General features: G+C 40.2%; 1 protein-coding gene across 1 annotated transcript in view; it reads left to right on the top strand.

The window, feature by feature from the left end:
* Positions 1–384: 384 nt before the first annotated feature.
* The window catches only part of LOC119086113 (zinc finger protein 431-like), a 37,668-nt gene continuing 24,258 nt past the window's right edge, over positions 385–13,794 (top strand). The window contains exon 1 of the mRNA XM_028880395.2: positions 385–588. Coding sequence (XP_028736228.2) covers positions 583–588 — 6 coding nt within the window. The 5' untranslated portion in view covers positions 385–582. The remainder of the gene's footprint in view (positions 589–13,794) is intronic.

The raw sequence follows: 13,794 nt of genomic DNA, 5'->3' as shown, positions 1-13,794 counted from the left end.
CCCGAGTGCTGGGATTAGAGGCGTGCGCCACCACGCCCGGCGTATCAATTTTGTGTGATGGTTAATATTGATTTTCAATTTGAAAGGATCTGGAATCAGCCAAGGGAGACTCCTCCAAGCATACCTGTGATGGCTTATCTAGATCATGTTATTCCCAGGGGTGTGCTTATGAGAGATTATCTTGTATATGTAGTTCATTGAGATAAGACTTTTCTCCATTCCATAATTGATAGCACCATTCCAATTCATGGTTTTGGTACTGGATTATGTAATAAGAACCAACATTTATCATTCTCTGACTTCTGACTCTGATCAGGTTAATAGTAGAATCAACATACAGTAGATTGAAGGAATAGAAACTACTTTTGCTTGTTATCTGTCTAGAGCCCAGATGTTTAGGAGTTTGCTGAGATTCTTCTGCCTTGGTGTCTTGACTGCCAATCCAAGACTGAAGGACTCACAGAGAGCTGAGGACCATGTCACCAATTTGAAACACCTGCAGAGAGGACCTGAGAGCACACTGCTTACAGCAGACACCTGAAGCTGTGGTGGATTTTTGAACCATCGGATAACCCTGGAGAGATGCAGGTGTGGAATAGTATTGGCATTGCAGGAAAGGTGTGTGTGTGATAGAGATGGCAAGGCCTCAAACATTAAGCTTTCCTAGTCAATGAGATCCAAGAATATCATTAACAGTCTCGGAATTTACACTATGTGATACAAGAAACTGTTCAAAAAGGGAAGAACAGGAGCTTGGCTTCCTGTTTTATTCTCCTTAAATATGATTGATTGCTAAGCTCCTGTTTTTCCCTTTGTGAAAACAGTGGGCTGTTACTAATTTTTTTTTTTACAGAATATACATTTAGGAGACTGTAGACATTTTAAATGTTGGAATTTTTAAAGACTATGAGATTTAAGAATTTGGAAGTGTTTATTGTTATGATTAACATGAGACTCTTTGGACCATGGGTGGAAATGTTTTATTTAATATGGATGTACTGTAAAATTATGAGTCATATGAATATTTTCTCCCCCGAAGTTACTTTGAGTAACTTTGAGTCAGGTTATTTTATCAATTTAATGGAAATGAGACTACTCCCTATTTGCTGCTCAAAATGAACACAACCTGGTTTTTAATTCATGGACATCTGCACGGCCTCCTAATGAAACACGTGCTTAATAGTGATCTTTGACATACAAGTTTGAGTCCTTTTTGGTGTCACTAATGTATAAGTCCTTATTTCTTTCATGCCTGCAATGATGGTACATAAAACCAACAAAAACTGACTCAGCAGGTTGTTTTCACATATTTCAGCATATTTATTCATACATACTCTACAAAGAAGAAGTTGGAAGCAAAGTATTTGAGATGGATGGAATGAAGAGAGAACAGGGGAAAGTGGTGTAATGTTTTTAAAAATAAAATATATAGGAATACATTTTAAGTAAAAAGAAGGGCTAGAGAGATGACTCAGCAAATATTAGCACTGGGTATTCTAACAGAAGACCCATGTTCAATTCCCAGAACCTACATGGTAGATAACCCTTGTTGTAACTCCAGTCCCAGTCATCTCTTGCTTTCTTCTGGACTTTGTAGGTGCTGTGCACTCATACATTCAGGCAAAATACCCACATAACTAAAATTAAAAACAGGGTAAAGAGGAAAGAATGGAATCCTCTACAGTGATGAAACAGGCCCGAGACAGATGGCAGCCAGTCAGTGAAAATGAACTCCTTCTTGCCCTGCATGGAAGTAGCTGTGGCCTTCTTTTGAGTAAGCCTGCAGATAGGTAAAAGCAGCCTTGTTCTGAACTGAAAATAGCTCAGCAGAGCCATCCACCTAAGAGCAGTGACCACAGTGCTGATAGAAGACTTTTCTTTAATATTTTCTGTATTGTATTCACTGTCCTTGTTTATTTTTGCCAGAATTATGGCATTGGTCCATCTATTTATTAGATGAAACATGATTGCCAGGTATCATAGACTCCAAAGCAATCTATTTTCACTTTGTCATTTACCTGAATTTAAACTAAGACCTTGTGGTACAAGATGTAAATGCCAGAAGCATTTCTTTCCATCATTTATATAATTCATATATGTTCCTGTATGACTTAGAGGTGAGAATATCCCCAAATGTCTCTGCTTTTGCATTGTGATCAAGTTCAGAAGTGGATCTGTTAACTGAGAATGCTTAAAAGTAGAACTCTACATGAACTTGTACAGACTCATAAAATAGGTTTTTCTCTCATCAGAAGGCTGAATGATCACTCCTTTGTTTTGTGAATTTTCTTCTTAAATTCATTTCAATTGCTGGACAATCTAACAAAAATAAAAAGTGTAGTGTTCACAATAGGTGGATTAGAAGTGAAGGAAGGATGAATGACCTTATGAGCACCATTGTTTCCTAGCACATCCTACTCAGTGGGCAGCTGAATAGAAAACACAGCAGTATATTAGTCAAGGTTCTCTGATTGAACAGAACTGATTGAATTTATCTCTGCATGTATTTATTAAGTTGATTTATTAGAATGTCTCACAGGCTGTGGTTCAGCTAGTCCTTCAATCCATGTGGCTGGGTGTCTCAGATGGTCTTCAGTATATACCAGAATTACTAAGAACTGTGCTATAAAGATGATAAAGGAATGACTTTCCCAGATACCATCAGGGCAATTAGACAAAGAGAAAGATCTTTCTTCTTTGATATCCTTTATATAGGTAGTCTCACACCAGAATGTCTGACCTAGATTAAAGGTGGATCTTATTATCTAAAGGATCCAGATTAATGAAGGGTTTTTCCATTTCAAAATCTTTAAGTAAAATCCCTCACAGGGATTTTACCCAATTCTTTGTGTATTGGTTAATTCCAGAGGTAGTCAATTTGATTCTCTAGAATAACCATCACAGCAGCCAAGAGGGAACAAATGAGAAGAATTTCTTTCCTGTAGGAGGCAAAGCGATCATGGGAGTTATTTCCAAACCAATATTTTCCTAAACAAAGGAAGCATGGGGATTTTACATAGTGAGATTAGACATGTTCACATAGCATTCTCCCTTCTCCTAAGCAGGCTCAGTTAACAAATCTACTTGTGAACATGATCACAGTGTAAAACCAGAAACATTTAGGGACATTCTCACCTCAAAGTCATAGAGGAACATATATGAATTATATAAATGATGGAAAGAAATGCCTCTGGTTTGTGATCTGCTTCCTGGATTTCTCTCCTGGTTATCTAAAGTCCCTGGGACAACCAAGTAAAATGTATCTTCAGTTCAACTGACCTCATTGTGAAGCCACAGAATGAACATGTCCTTTTTTGTCCTAAAATCTTTCTTAATTGTCAATTGGGCACCCTTCCACCTGAGGGAGAGGGGAATCATTCTACTCCACATTATGTAATGAGCCATGCAAGCTAGCCACATTGTGTCCAGGAGACATGGGAAGTGTCTATGGAATACAGGAAGATAACAGGGTCAGCTATTGGAGCTAGTGGCAAGTGCTATTGAAATGCAAATCTCTGCAGATCTGGAAAAGTCTGGGTCAGGAATGGAAGGCAGGGCCAGGAACTACTGCTCTATGTGTTTAAGCACAATGTAATTTCTTGTCACTCAGGCCTCACTAGCCAATCAAGGCCTCCAGTCTCACCTATCAGTCAGAACTGGTGCAGGCTCTTTTTGGGGTCTGGATGAAAGCTTGGCTTTGTAGCTGAGTGTGATCCAGGGTATTTTTGTGCTGTTCTGTGAGTGCTACTGTGGGAAACTGGGTGGTAAGCCTAAGTGATCTGGGATGCCATGACATTGTGAGTGAGGTGATGTCCTCATATGGGTAAGAGTGGATAGTGAACCTCTGGAGCTGGTGCTCTCTGGGCCTGGGTGGGAGCCTGCAGTCAGATTCGTTGTCCTATAAAGTCCTATGTGGTCCTTGAAACTACCTGGACCCAGGTGTCTGCCTCTGAATAACTTTCCTCCATCAGCTGCCTCTGTGCACAGCATTGGGAGCAGGGAGCTGTGTGTGGAAATATCTTTGTAGTCCATGTCAACATGCTTTTTGGAAATAGGTCACCAAATTTGGAGAGGCCTAGTTTTTCTGGTATCCTCTAAATGTTCTGCACTTCACATTTAATATTTAGGTGAAAGGTCAACTTGTGTTTAATTTTGTAGAAGTTGTAAATGGCATCTTTTATGTTGGGTAGCACTCTACTTCCTGTGATGTAGAAAAATAGAATTGGTGATATAAATGATTTTCCCAATGTTTAAGAGATAGTAAGTCACATAAGGCAGAATTTAAAGGAGGCTTCCTCTAAAATAACCCAAAGATAAGTATATGTGAATGAGGCCTGTTAGAGCTTCAGATGCTAGGATACACATTTCTTCACCAGGATTGTGGAGACATATGGCTCCAAAAAAGAGACACTCCTGATTTACAACCAGCCACTAGGCCCATCTCCACATCAAAGAACAGGCCTCTAATAACCTGCTCAAGGGGACAGTACATGGTCACAAACAACATTCAAGCCTGGTGTGCCATAAAGGTTCAGTTTTATTTTTGAGAAAATCATAGTTCTGTCAGATGGGCAATATAAAACCAGGTCATAACTATTTGAAAAGTAAAACAGTGTTGTATTAAGGACTTGACTGATCAAGCCAGACTTCCATTTAGGCCCTCAGTCAAGGTAGGAAAAGGATCATTCCTGGGAGAGCTAGTAACACCCTGGGGCCTAGGCCTTGGGAGCTTTCCCTGAGGGCCTGATGTATTGACAATAAAACAGAACTTCTTATCTAAAACCAGGAATATTCTTGGGAGATCTGGCAATGGGTCTGGGCACAGGGCCTTTGTGGAGAGGGGTTTTTTCAGGGGTTGCTGAGTACCCAACTCTTTTTACCACATAGAGCTGTGGTTATCAGTCCCAATGCCACCAGGAACTTACTAATGTTCTTGAGGTACTCTGTGTTCCCTTTATGCAGCATTGTTTGATTAACTTCCTCCTGAATTTGTCCCATTGTATGGTAGTTTCTGTTGACTTCATAGAAGTCATCCATTTCCTTCCAATCCCTCCCCCACCCACACACACACTGAATGTAGTATACAAGATGCTATTCTTCTTGAGAAGCTTACTTGGTATGTGACATAGCTTGTATAAGACCTCTCCAAATGAGCTTTTGCCTTGTCTATATTCTATTTTTCCTATCTTTCTCATACCCTGGCACCCTCACCTCAGGGCCCTGTCACCAAAGAATGACCTGTTGTATCAGGTCACTGGAGTACTTAAGAAATAATTCTGGGACTATTTTTGCTCTTTAAGTCTCTCATCTGCCTAAATGGCTAGACTTGTTGTCTCCTATCCATATTTAAATTGCTCAAAGTGTAACCTTGAGTATGAACCTAAAATTTGTTACTGATGACTGCATATGTGGAATGCAAAATCTGTTTAGGCTATCTTTTCTTTGAGCATTAGCCATGCATAGTATCATTAAAGTGATTTTAAGTGTGTGGAATGATTTCTCCCTGTGGCACATTAATTCTATAACAGCTGAATTTTCAGGCTTTTAGAAAGTTGCTTCTGAGATAAGCTTTCCTATGTTGATTCAGATGGTCTTAATCTCAGTCTGTTTTTCTCCAGGGCAGTGACTTTTCTGTCCTCTATATTACACCTTCAACATTATTAAATTAAATGACTGTACAACCTCAGAAGTTTTTTTGTTTGTTTGTTTGTTTGGTTTCGGTTTTTCAAGACAGGGTTTCTCTGTGTAGTTTTGGTGCCTGTCCTGGATCTCACTATGTAGACCAAGCTGACCTCAAACTCACAGAGATCCACCTGGCTCTGCTTCCTGGGTGCTGGGATTAAAGGTGTGCACTACCACCACCCAGTCAACCTCAGAATTTTAAAATTGTCCATTTGAGTCGTGTAGTCAACTCTCCATTGCAGTCCCAGGAAAAGGATTTGGAGCTTGACTTCTGCCTTTAGATCAGAATAGTAGGAATATTTTATTTTGTACACTGCAGGGTAAACAGGGCAGACAATCAACTGCTGCAGTCACCATTATGAAAAAGGATCTGATTGTAGGAGGAGTGATTTTATAATTTCCCAGCATCTTTTAATCAATGTCTCATGAATAAACACAAACAGATTGGTGGGTGTACAGTTTGTGATTGTTAACTTGAGGCAAAGAATATTAAACTTCCAATTAGGAAACACTCCAATGCAGATGTGTTCAATCCTGCTTGACACTATTAAATCAACACAGAGGATTGAGAAACAGGCCATTTGACTGTAACTTTTCCTATGTGTCTGGTTACTGATCTCAGCAGCTATCATGTGCTTATGGGAAAGGTCAATCCATCTCTTATTAATGACATTCCCTCTACTATGGTAGAGTATATTCTTTTCCAATGTTAATATAGTTAAGATTTTTATCTTAAGAATAAATTATTTTTATCATTTTATAAAGTCAATTATTGGTATCATTTTTTTTTTAAATTTCATTTTCTTTAAAAGCATTGGTACTCTATTTTCTATTTGTTTCTGTTCTTTAATGTTTCTCAGTCATTAATAATATCATTGCATTTTCTAAAGTTTTGTTTATTATTTGTATCTGTGTAATGTCTCCTGTAGCTTAGGCTTGCCTCGTGCTATGTAATTGAGAATTGTTTTGAACATTTAATCCTGCCTCTGCTCCCCACTGCTGGGAAGACAGTACTGCAACTCCTTCCAGACTGGGCCTTGAGCAGCAGTGAGAAGAAAATATAGACAAATTAATAGATGACCCCCAACCCCTCTGGCTTTTACTGGGGAAATAAAAAAGAAGAGGAACCTTTGCAAAAATTGAGTTTATTGAACAACTTTGAATATGGAGTAGTGTGACAGTGCAGAAATGGAGAGGCAGAAAGAAGGATGAAAGAATGCTTTACTGCTGGTCCTTGACTAGTCAGTGAGAAGGAAAATTGGACCAGTAAATGAGCATTCTCCAATATCTCTGTCTTTTATTGAGCACTTACAAATGAAGAGGGACCTGTTCAAGGATTAATTTCACTGCCCAACACTGATGGTGGTGTAGTGACAGAGCAGAAAGGAAGGACAGGCAGGAGAGTGAGGGCTTTCCTGATGTGACAGCAGTTGAGATTAGCCACGTGGAGTCGGGTAATCAATTTTAGGTGATCATAAGTGTCCTAACTGGTCATGTGTTGCAACCCACTGAGCAAGGCAATAAAGAAACTGGATAAAGGACTGGCTTTATTGTGAAACCAAATTACTGCCCTTATATTAGTTCAACAAAAATTGAAGATCTGGTAAAATGTTGTTGGTTACGCTGTGGCACTGCGCTCCTCGTGGCCATGCCAGCGGAGGAGAGTGCTGATTGGAAGAATCACAGCCATGGTTACCTTTTTAGAGTTTTATTGGGGGGGGGGAGAGGGAGAGAGAGGGGGAGAGGGAGAGAGAGAGAGAGAGAAAAGAGAAAAGAGAAGAAGGAGGCCCAGGCAGAAGGAAGGAGTGGAAAGGAAAGAGAGATGCACAGAGGCCCTACCCGCTTTTTAGGCTGGGATGCCATCGCAGGCTGATGACGTAATTAAGGATGAATCCTTACAGTTGTGACTTTGACTAACAGGACTGATTTTCCTGGTTTAAGATGTCCAACCTAAGAGAAAAGGTGTGAATTCCTTGATGTGCTCTCATACAAATCCCTAGACTCTGGAGCACATGGCCATGAATCCTGTTCAAACTTTTCAAAATAATTCTTTGAGATTATAACTACATCATGTCCACAGTCTCTTTCCTGCTTACAAGCGGTTTCTTGATCCCACATTGCTTTCTAATCCAAGTCCTCTTTTTGCTTTAACAACAGTTACTATTTGAATGTGACCTTTGTTTGGCTACAGGACTTCCCAGCTATGAGGCAATTTATTGACTGCACTAGACCTTGTGTCATGGGGTGTTCACCCAAAGACCCTTTTCCTTGGAAGAGGAACAGAAAGTCATCTGGGAGACTGGAAGAATTTCTACTAAAATACGGTTTTTCTTGATTAGGGTCCTGTCTTCCCCTAAGGTAAAAGAGCAGAGCTTATATACATTTCTCCACCCAGCTATATTTCTTCCTTCCTAGTGCTGGGATTAAAGGCATGTGATTCCCAAGGACTGGGGTATAAGGTGTGCTTCTGGCATTGCTTCTCTCCTAGACTGAGTCAATGTCTTGTAATACTGGGTGGCTTTGAACTCCCAGAGATCAAGTTGGATCTCTGCTTTCCAAGTGCTAGGATTATAGTGTATGCCACCACTGCCTAGCCTCACTGCTTAATCTAGTGGCTTGTTCTATTCTCTGGTTTACAGGCAAATTTTATTAGGGTACAACAAAATATCACCATAATTTCTTTTCCTTCTAGAGCCAGGCCTGGAGAGAGAGAAAGGTGGTGGTGGGGATGAGGGAGCAGAGCAGAACAGACACAGAACAGAGAGCAGAGAGAGTGGGTGGGGTCTGCGTCCAGCTTTTAAGGCTTGTACATAGTCACCAGCACACACTGATGATGTAAGACCCCAAACTGTTCATGTGCAGTGATGTAGCCGGAGCGGTGCAGAATCCTAACAGTTTACCTCTGTAGTTCCTGTTGGCGTAGCTAACTTTCATTTCCAGAATTCCTTCAGCTTGTGCTTTTTGATTGCTTCCATATCCATTATTAGATCTTGAAGAGTTTTCCTCATGACCTTCAACTATTTGTTTTTTCTTAGCTTTCTTTAAGGGATTTATTTACTTCCTCTATAAGGACCTCTATTATAAAGATGGTCTTTAGGTATTTTGCTTGTCCTTCAGCTGTGTTGGAATCTTCAGGGCTACCTTCTATAGTAGGGTATCTTGGCTTTGGTGGTGACATGTTGCCCTGCCTGTTGTTGATTGTGTTCTGAAGGTGATGTCTAGGTATCAATCTGGGTTTGGGATGATTACTGTTCTAGGTGCCTATTTCTCAGATTGTCTTTGTTGTATCAATGCTTTGTCCTTGGTGTATATTTGCTCTGGTCTTCTGGTCCATATGTCCTATGGTTAAACAGAGGTTCCCTGAGCCCCAAATTGGCAGCTGGAAATCTGGCAGCAGGATTGGCTTCTGTTCCTTCAGGGAGTTTCCATTCAAGTTGGGGGCAACAATGAGGCAAAAAGGTTAGAGGGAACAGGGAGTAGTGTGATGGGGGTACTGCAAGAGTGGGGAATGTCTGTGGGCAGGTGACCTACATGGAGTTCTGGCAGCTATTGTGTCTTTTGATTCAGCAGGGCATTTCTGCCTGAACTGGGATCTGGGACACAGTGACAAGGAAGTAAGTGGGGTTGGGTATAGTGTTGGGCAATAGTGAAAGAGTGGAGGAGTCCATGGCTGGACAGCCCACCTGGATTTCTGAGGGCTGTCATGGCCCCAGTCAAGTAGTGCATATTCAACTGAGCTTACTTACCTATTCTTCAGGCTTGTATATCCTGCACTTGAGCAGAGGATGTCCACTTAGTTGGGGGTCAGGATATGGCTACAGGGGTGGTAACTGGAAGGTTGGTAAAGTATTGTGTCTGTGTGAACTGAAAGAATGGGGAAGTTCCATGGGCTAGTAACCTACCTGCAGTTCTGGCTGGTGTGGCCTGCTCATGAGCATGGGATGTCTGTCTAAATTGGAGGCTATAATATTGCCACATTCCTCTCTTTCCTATTGGGTACATATATTGTGCCATTGTCATGTTGGAAAGGTTTAATTTTTTTCTTGATTTTTATAAGATGTCACAGTCAAGAGATTGTTTTGAGTATCAGAAGACATTTGTATACTATTGTGACTGTTACAGACTATGAGAATTATTGAAGTTAGACTAAATGCATTTTCATTTCTGTTTTATTTTTATTTATTCTTCTCTTATACAATAAATCCTGACCTTAAACTCCCCCTCTCTACTCCTCCCAGTTTCCACACCCCACTATCCCATTCACCCAGATCCACTGATCCTCTGTTTTCCTTCAGAAAAGGGTACAAATCCCAGGGATATCAACACATCATAACAAGATTCAATAAGACTAGGAACAAACTCTCATGTGAAGGCTAGATTAAGCAACCCAGTAGGAGAAGTGTCCCAGGAGTAAGCAAAAGAGTCAGAGACACCCCCAATATACAGTTAAGAGTTCCACAAAACCTCCAAGCTAAACAACCACGACATATGTGTATAGGACTGGCCACAGACCCATGGAAGCACCATGATTGCTGCTTCAGGCTCTGTGAGTCTCTATGATCCCTGCTAGGTTGATTATGTGGGCTATGTTCTCTTTGTGTCCTTGACCCTTCCAGCTCCTACAATCCTCCCTCCTCCCATCTTCAGCAGGGGTCCCAGTACTCCAGTTAGTGTTTCAATAGGATCTTTGCATCTGCTCCAATCAGCTCCTGGAAGAAGCTCCTTTGATGACAACTGGATAGGCACCATTCTCTGATTATAGTAGAATATAGTTAGGAATCATTTCATTGACTTTTTTTTTTCTTTTGGGTTGGTTGCATTTGGTTCTACCCTAATTCTCTGAGCCATTCAACTTTCAGTTCCTGTTCATCCAGGAAGTATTGGGTATGGGCTCCTTGTGTCCTGTGCCTCAAGTTACACTAGTCATTGGTTGGCTGTTACAAAAGCTCTGAGCTGCCATTGCCCCAGCATATCCTGCAGACAGGACCAATGTGGGTTGAATATTTTGTGGCTAGGTTGTTGTCCCAGTCCCACCACTGGAAGCCTTGTGTGGTTACAGAAAATGGCCAGATCAGGTTCTGTATTCTCACTTACTTGGAGACTCCACTTTGGTCACACTCATGGCTTCCAGGAAGTTTCCACTGTAGTAGTTTTCCACATTGCCCCCTAAAATCTTCCCTATTCCAATCAGCTTCTCCTATATTCTCTCCCACTCTTCTTCTCTCCCTTACCTAATCATTCCTGGTCCTGCCCCCACTGACCCACAAAATCAATTCTATTTCCCCTCTCTAGGGAGATCTGTGCATCCTTCCGTACAGCTGTCCTTTGTTATTTAGCCTCTCTGGGTTTGTGGATTGAACTGTGATTATTCTTTATTTGAAAGCTCATATCCACTTATAAGTGATTACATAATTATGTTTGTCTGTGTGGTTATTAGTTGCCGCACTTAGGATAATAATGAACTCAGCAAACTAGACTGAAGAAACCAAATAATCCAAAAATGTAGTATAAATCTAAACACAGAATTTTCAACAGAGAAATTTAAAATGGCTGAGAAACACTTAAAGAAAATGTCAGCATATTTAGCCATCAAGCATGTGCAAATAAAACTATTTTAAGATGTATCTTATAGCTTTCATAATGGCTAAGATCAATAACACAAGAAATGTGTCATACCAGCATAAATGTGGAGTAAGGGGAACACTCCTCCATTGCTTGTGTGAGTGCAATCTTGTACAGCTTTGAAATCAATATGGTAGTTCCTCAGAAAATTGGGAAATGATCTATATCAAGACCCAGCTATATCATTCTTGGGCATATTCCCAAAAGATGCTATTCCATCCAGCCACAAGAACACTTGTTCAACTATGTTCATAGCAGCTTTATTCATCATAGCCAAAAACTGCTATGTCTGCTTTGGGTTTCCATAAATTCCCTTGAGATGTTTGTTATTTGTCCTGGTTTGGATATCAGTAATTAGTCAGAGATACATTTGAATTTATGATCCTTATTGTTGGTTAAACGGCCGCTCTGCTCATGGCTGGCCGCTCTGCTCATGGCTGGCCGCTGGCGGAGGAGAATGCTGATCAGAAGAATCACAGCCATGGTTACCTTTTTAGAGCTTTATTGGGAGCAGGGAGAGAGAGGGGGGGGGAGGGAGGGAGGGAGGGAGGAGAGAGGACAGATGGAAGGAAGGAGCGGAAAGGAAAGAGAGAGACACACAGAGGGCCCACCTGCTTTTTAGGCTGGGATGCCGTCCAGGCTGATGATGTAATTAAGGACAGAATCCTTACACTTATGTGTTAGCTTCATGAGTACAAATCCTTTGGTAGAAGATGTACCCCTTATGTGTACTGTTTTGTCAACATGTTTCAACATTGTTAGTATTAAAATGCTTAATAGAAGAAAATATTAAAAAAATTAAATACCCCATGTGTGTATCCAAATCATCATTTAAATTTTTTTGGTACAGATGTAATAATGTAGGATAAGCAGCAATAAACTATATTTTGTTGGAGACCTGCTTATGGAGGGGCTTCATGTGCCAAAGATGATGTGTGGAGTCAGAAAAAGGAGACAGACATGATCTAAGGGTGTATTGGGATGGCTACCAGCAGTGTTGTAATTGAGAAAAAGGCACCTTTATACTCTAGGATATATTATACATGTAGGATTCAACAGATAAGAAAAGGGCTTGTGAGACAGTGTGGCTTGAAATCATGGGTTGAAGAAGCTAGCCTTTACCTTTTATAATAGGCATCAGCCATATGGTAATGAACGGACCACAAATTCCTTCTGCCACAGATAAGGAGAATGAGAGCTTTAGCAACTGGGAACTTTCCTCAAGCCCCTGAGGGAATGGAGAGCCTTATTCAAATACCTGACCTTGGTAAAAAGACCTCTGGTGAGCAGACACTACCACAAATTTTACTGTTGCTGTATGGACCTGTTCCCTTCATAATGCTCCCCAAAGGGAAGGTCCTGATATCTTACTATTTTCCCATTATACCATACCATTCTAATTTCTCTATATTTATTAACTGAACTCTTGACCTAAATTGCCTCAAACTCTGGATCTGAATAAATCTTCAACTTTCCTGTTTTTGGTGTAATTAGAAGGACACAATGGAATTCCTGGTTCTGCAGTGGCAGGGATTTTTTGTCCAAAGAATCATTTTGTTTAGAGAGTCTACCATTGCATACATTTTTATCTTTTATCAAAATCTGCACAAAATTTCCCAAAGGGAAAGGCATTAATAGTGAGAATAATTAAAAAATAAAAGTAAAAATGTGTTGGAAAAGTGTGATTGGTTTGAAATATTAAAATGCTGTAAATTTTTCAAGCATCAATGGTCACCATATGGTCCACATCAATATTTTACAACATAGCTTGATGTGCTATGGATATGTATATATTATTTGAAGTCCCCATACTTCTTCATGCCCCCATTAATTTCCCATTTGGCACTTCATCTTGAAGTACTGCCTTCTGGGGGATTATCCAGAGATGCCAGATAATATTATGGCAATTAGATTTATTCAAAACAAAAAACATTTCTGGTGTGTGTGTGTGTGTGTGTGTGTGTGTGTGTGTGTGTGTGTGTGTGTGTGTGATGTGATTATGGGTTTTTAGGCCATGACAGATATGAGGAGACCAGAAGGCAACTTTGTGGGACCTACTTTTGGTCTTCTTCATCTAGTGATCAAGGTCAGGTCCCAGCCTTGCACAGACATCTCTCACTTAGTTGTCTCACTGGCTCTCAAATAAAATTAGTTGAAATATTACATCAGTAAAATATTGTCTTCTTTTCAGATTGTAAACATATTGTCATCTAATGATAGAGGAAAACAAGACAATTTGAATAATAGACCCTATTTGCAAATGGAATTAATATATTGCTATCTCTTTCTTATCCTTTTTACTTTTCTTTGGATTGTATTAGTTTATTCTGAGGATTCAACTCTTGTTGCTAACATTTTCTCAGAACCACAATCTAATGTCATAGAAATTTTTGGTGGGTAAAGTTGGGTGCTGCTAAGCCTAATGACCTGAGTTTAGTCTCTGGAAGGCTCAAATTACTCCCATAAAATTTTCACTTATTTCTACGCTCT

Source organism: Peromyscus leucopus, chromosome X, assembly GCF_004664715.2.
Source record: "Peromyscus leucopus breed LL Stock chromosome X, UCI_PerLeu_2.1, whole genome shotgun sequence".
Classification (NCBI taxonomy): domain Eukaryota; kingdom Metazoa; phylum Chordata; class Mammalia; order Rodentia; family Cricetidae; genus Peromyscus; species Peromyscus leucopus.
This window is presented reverse-complemented; position numbering and strand designations above follow the sequence as displayed.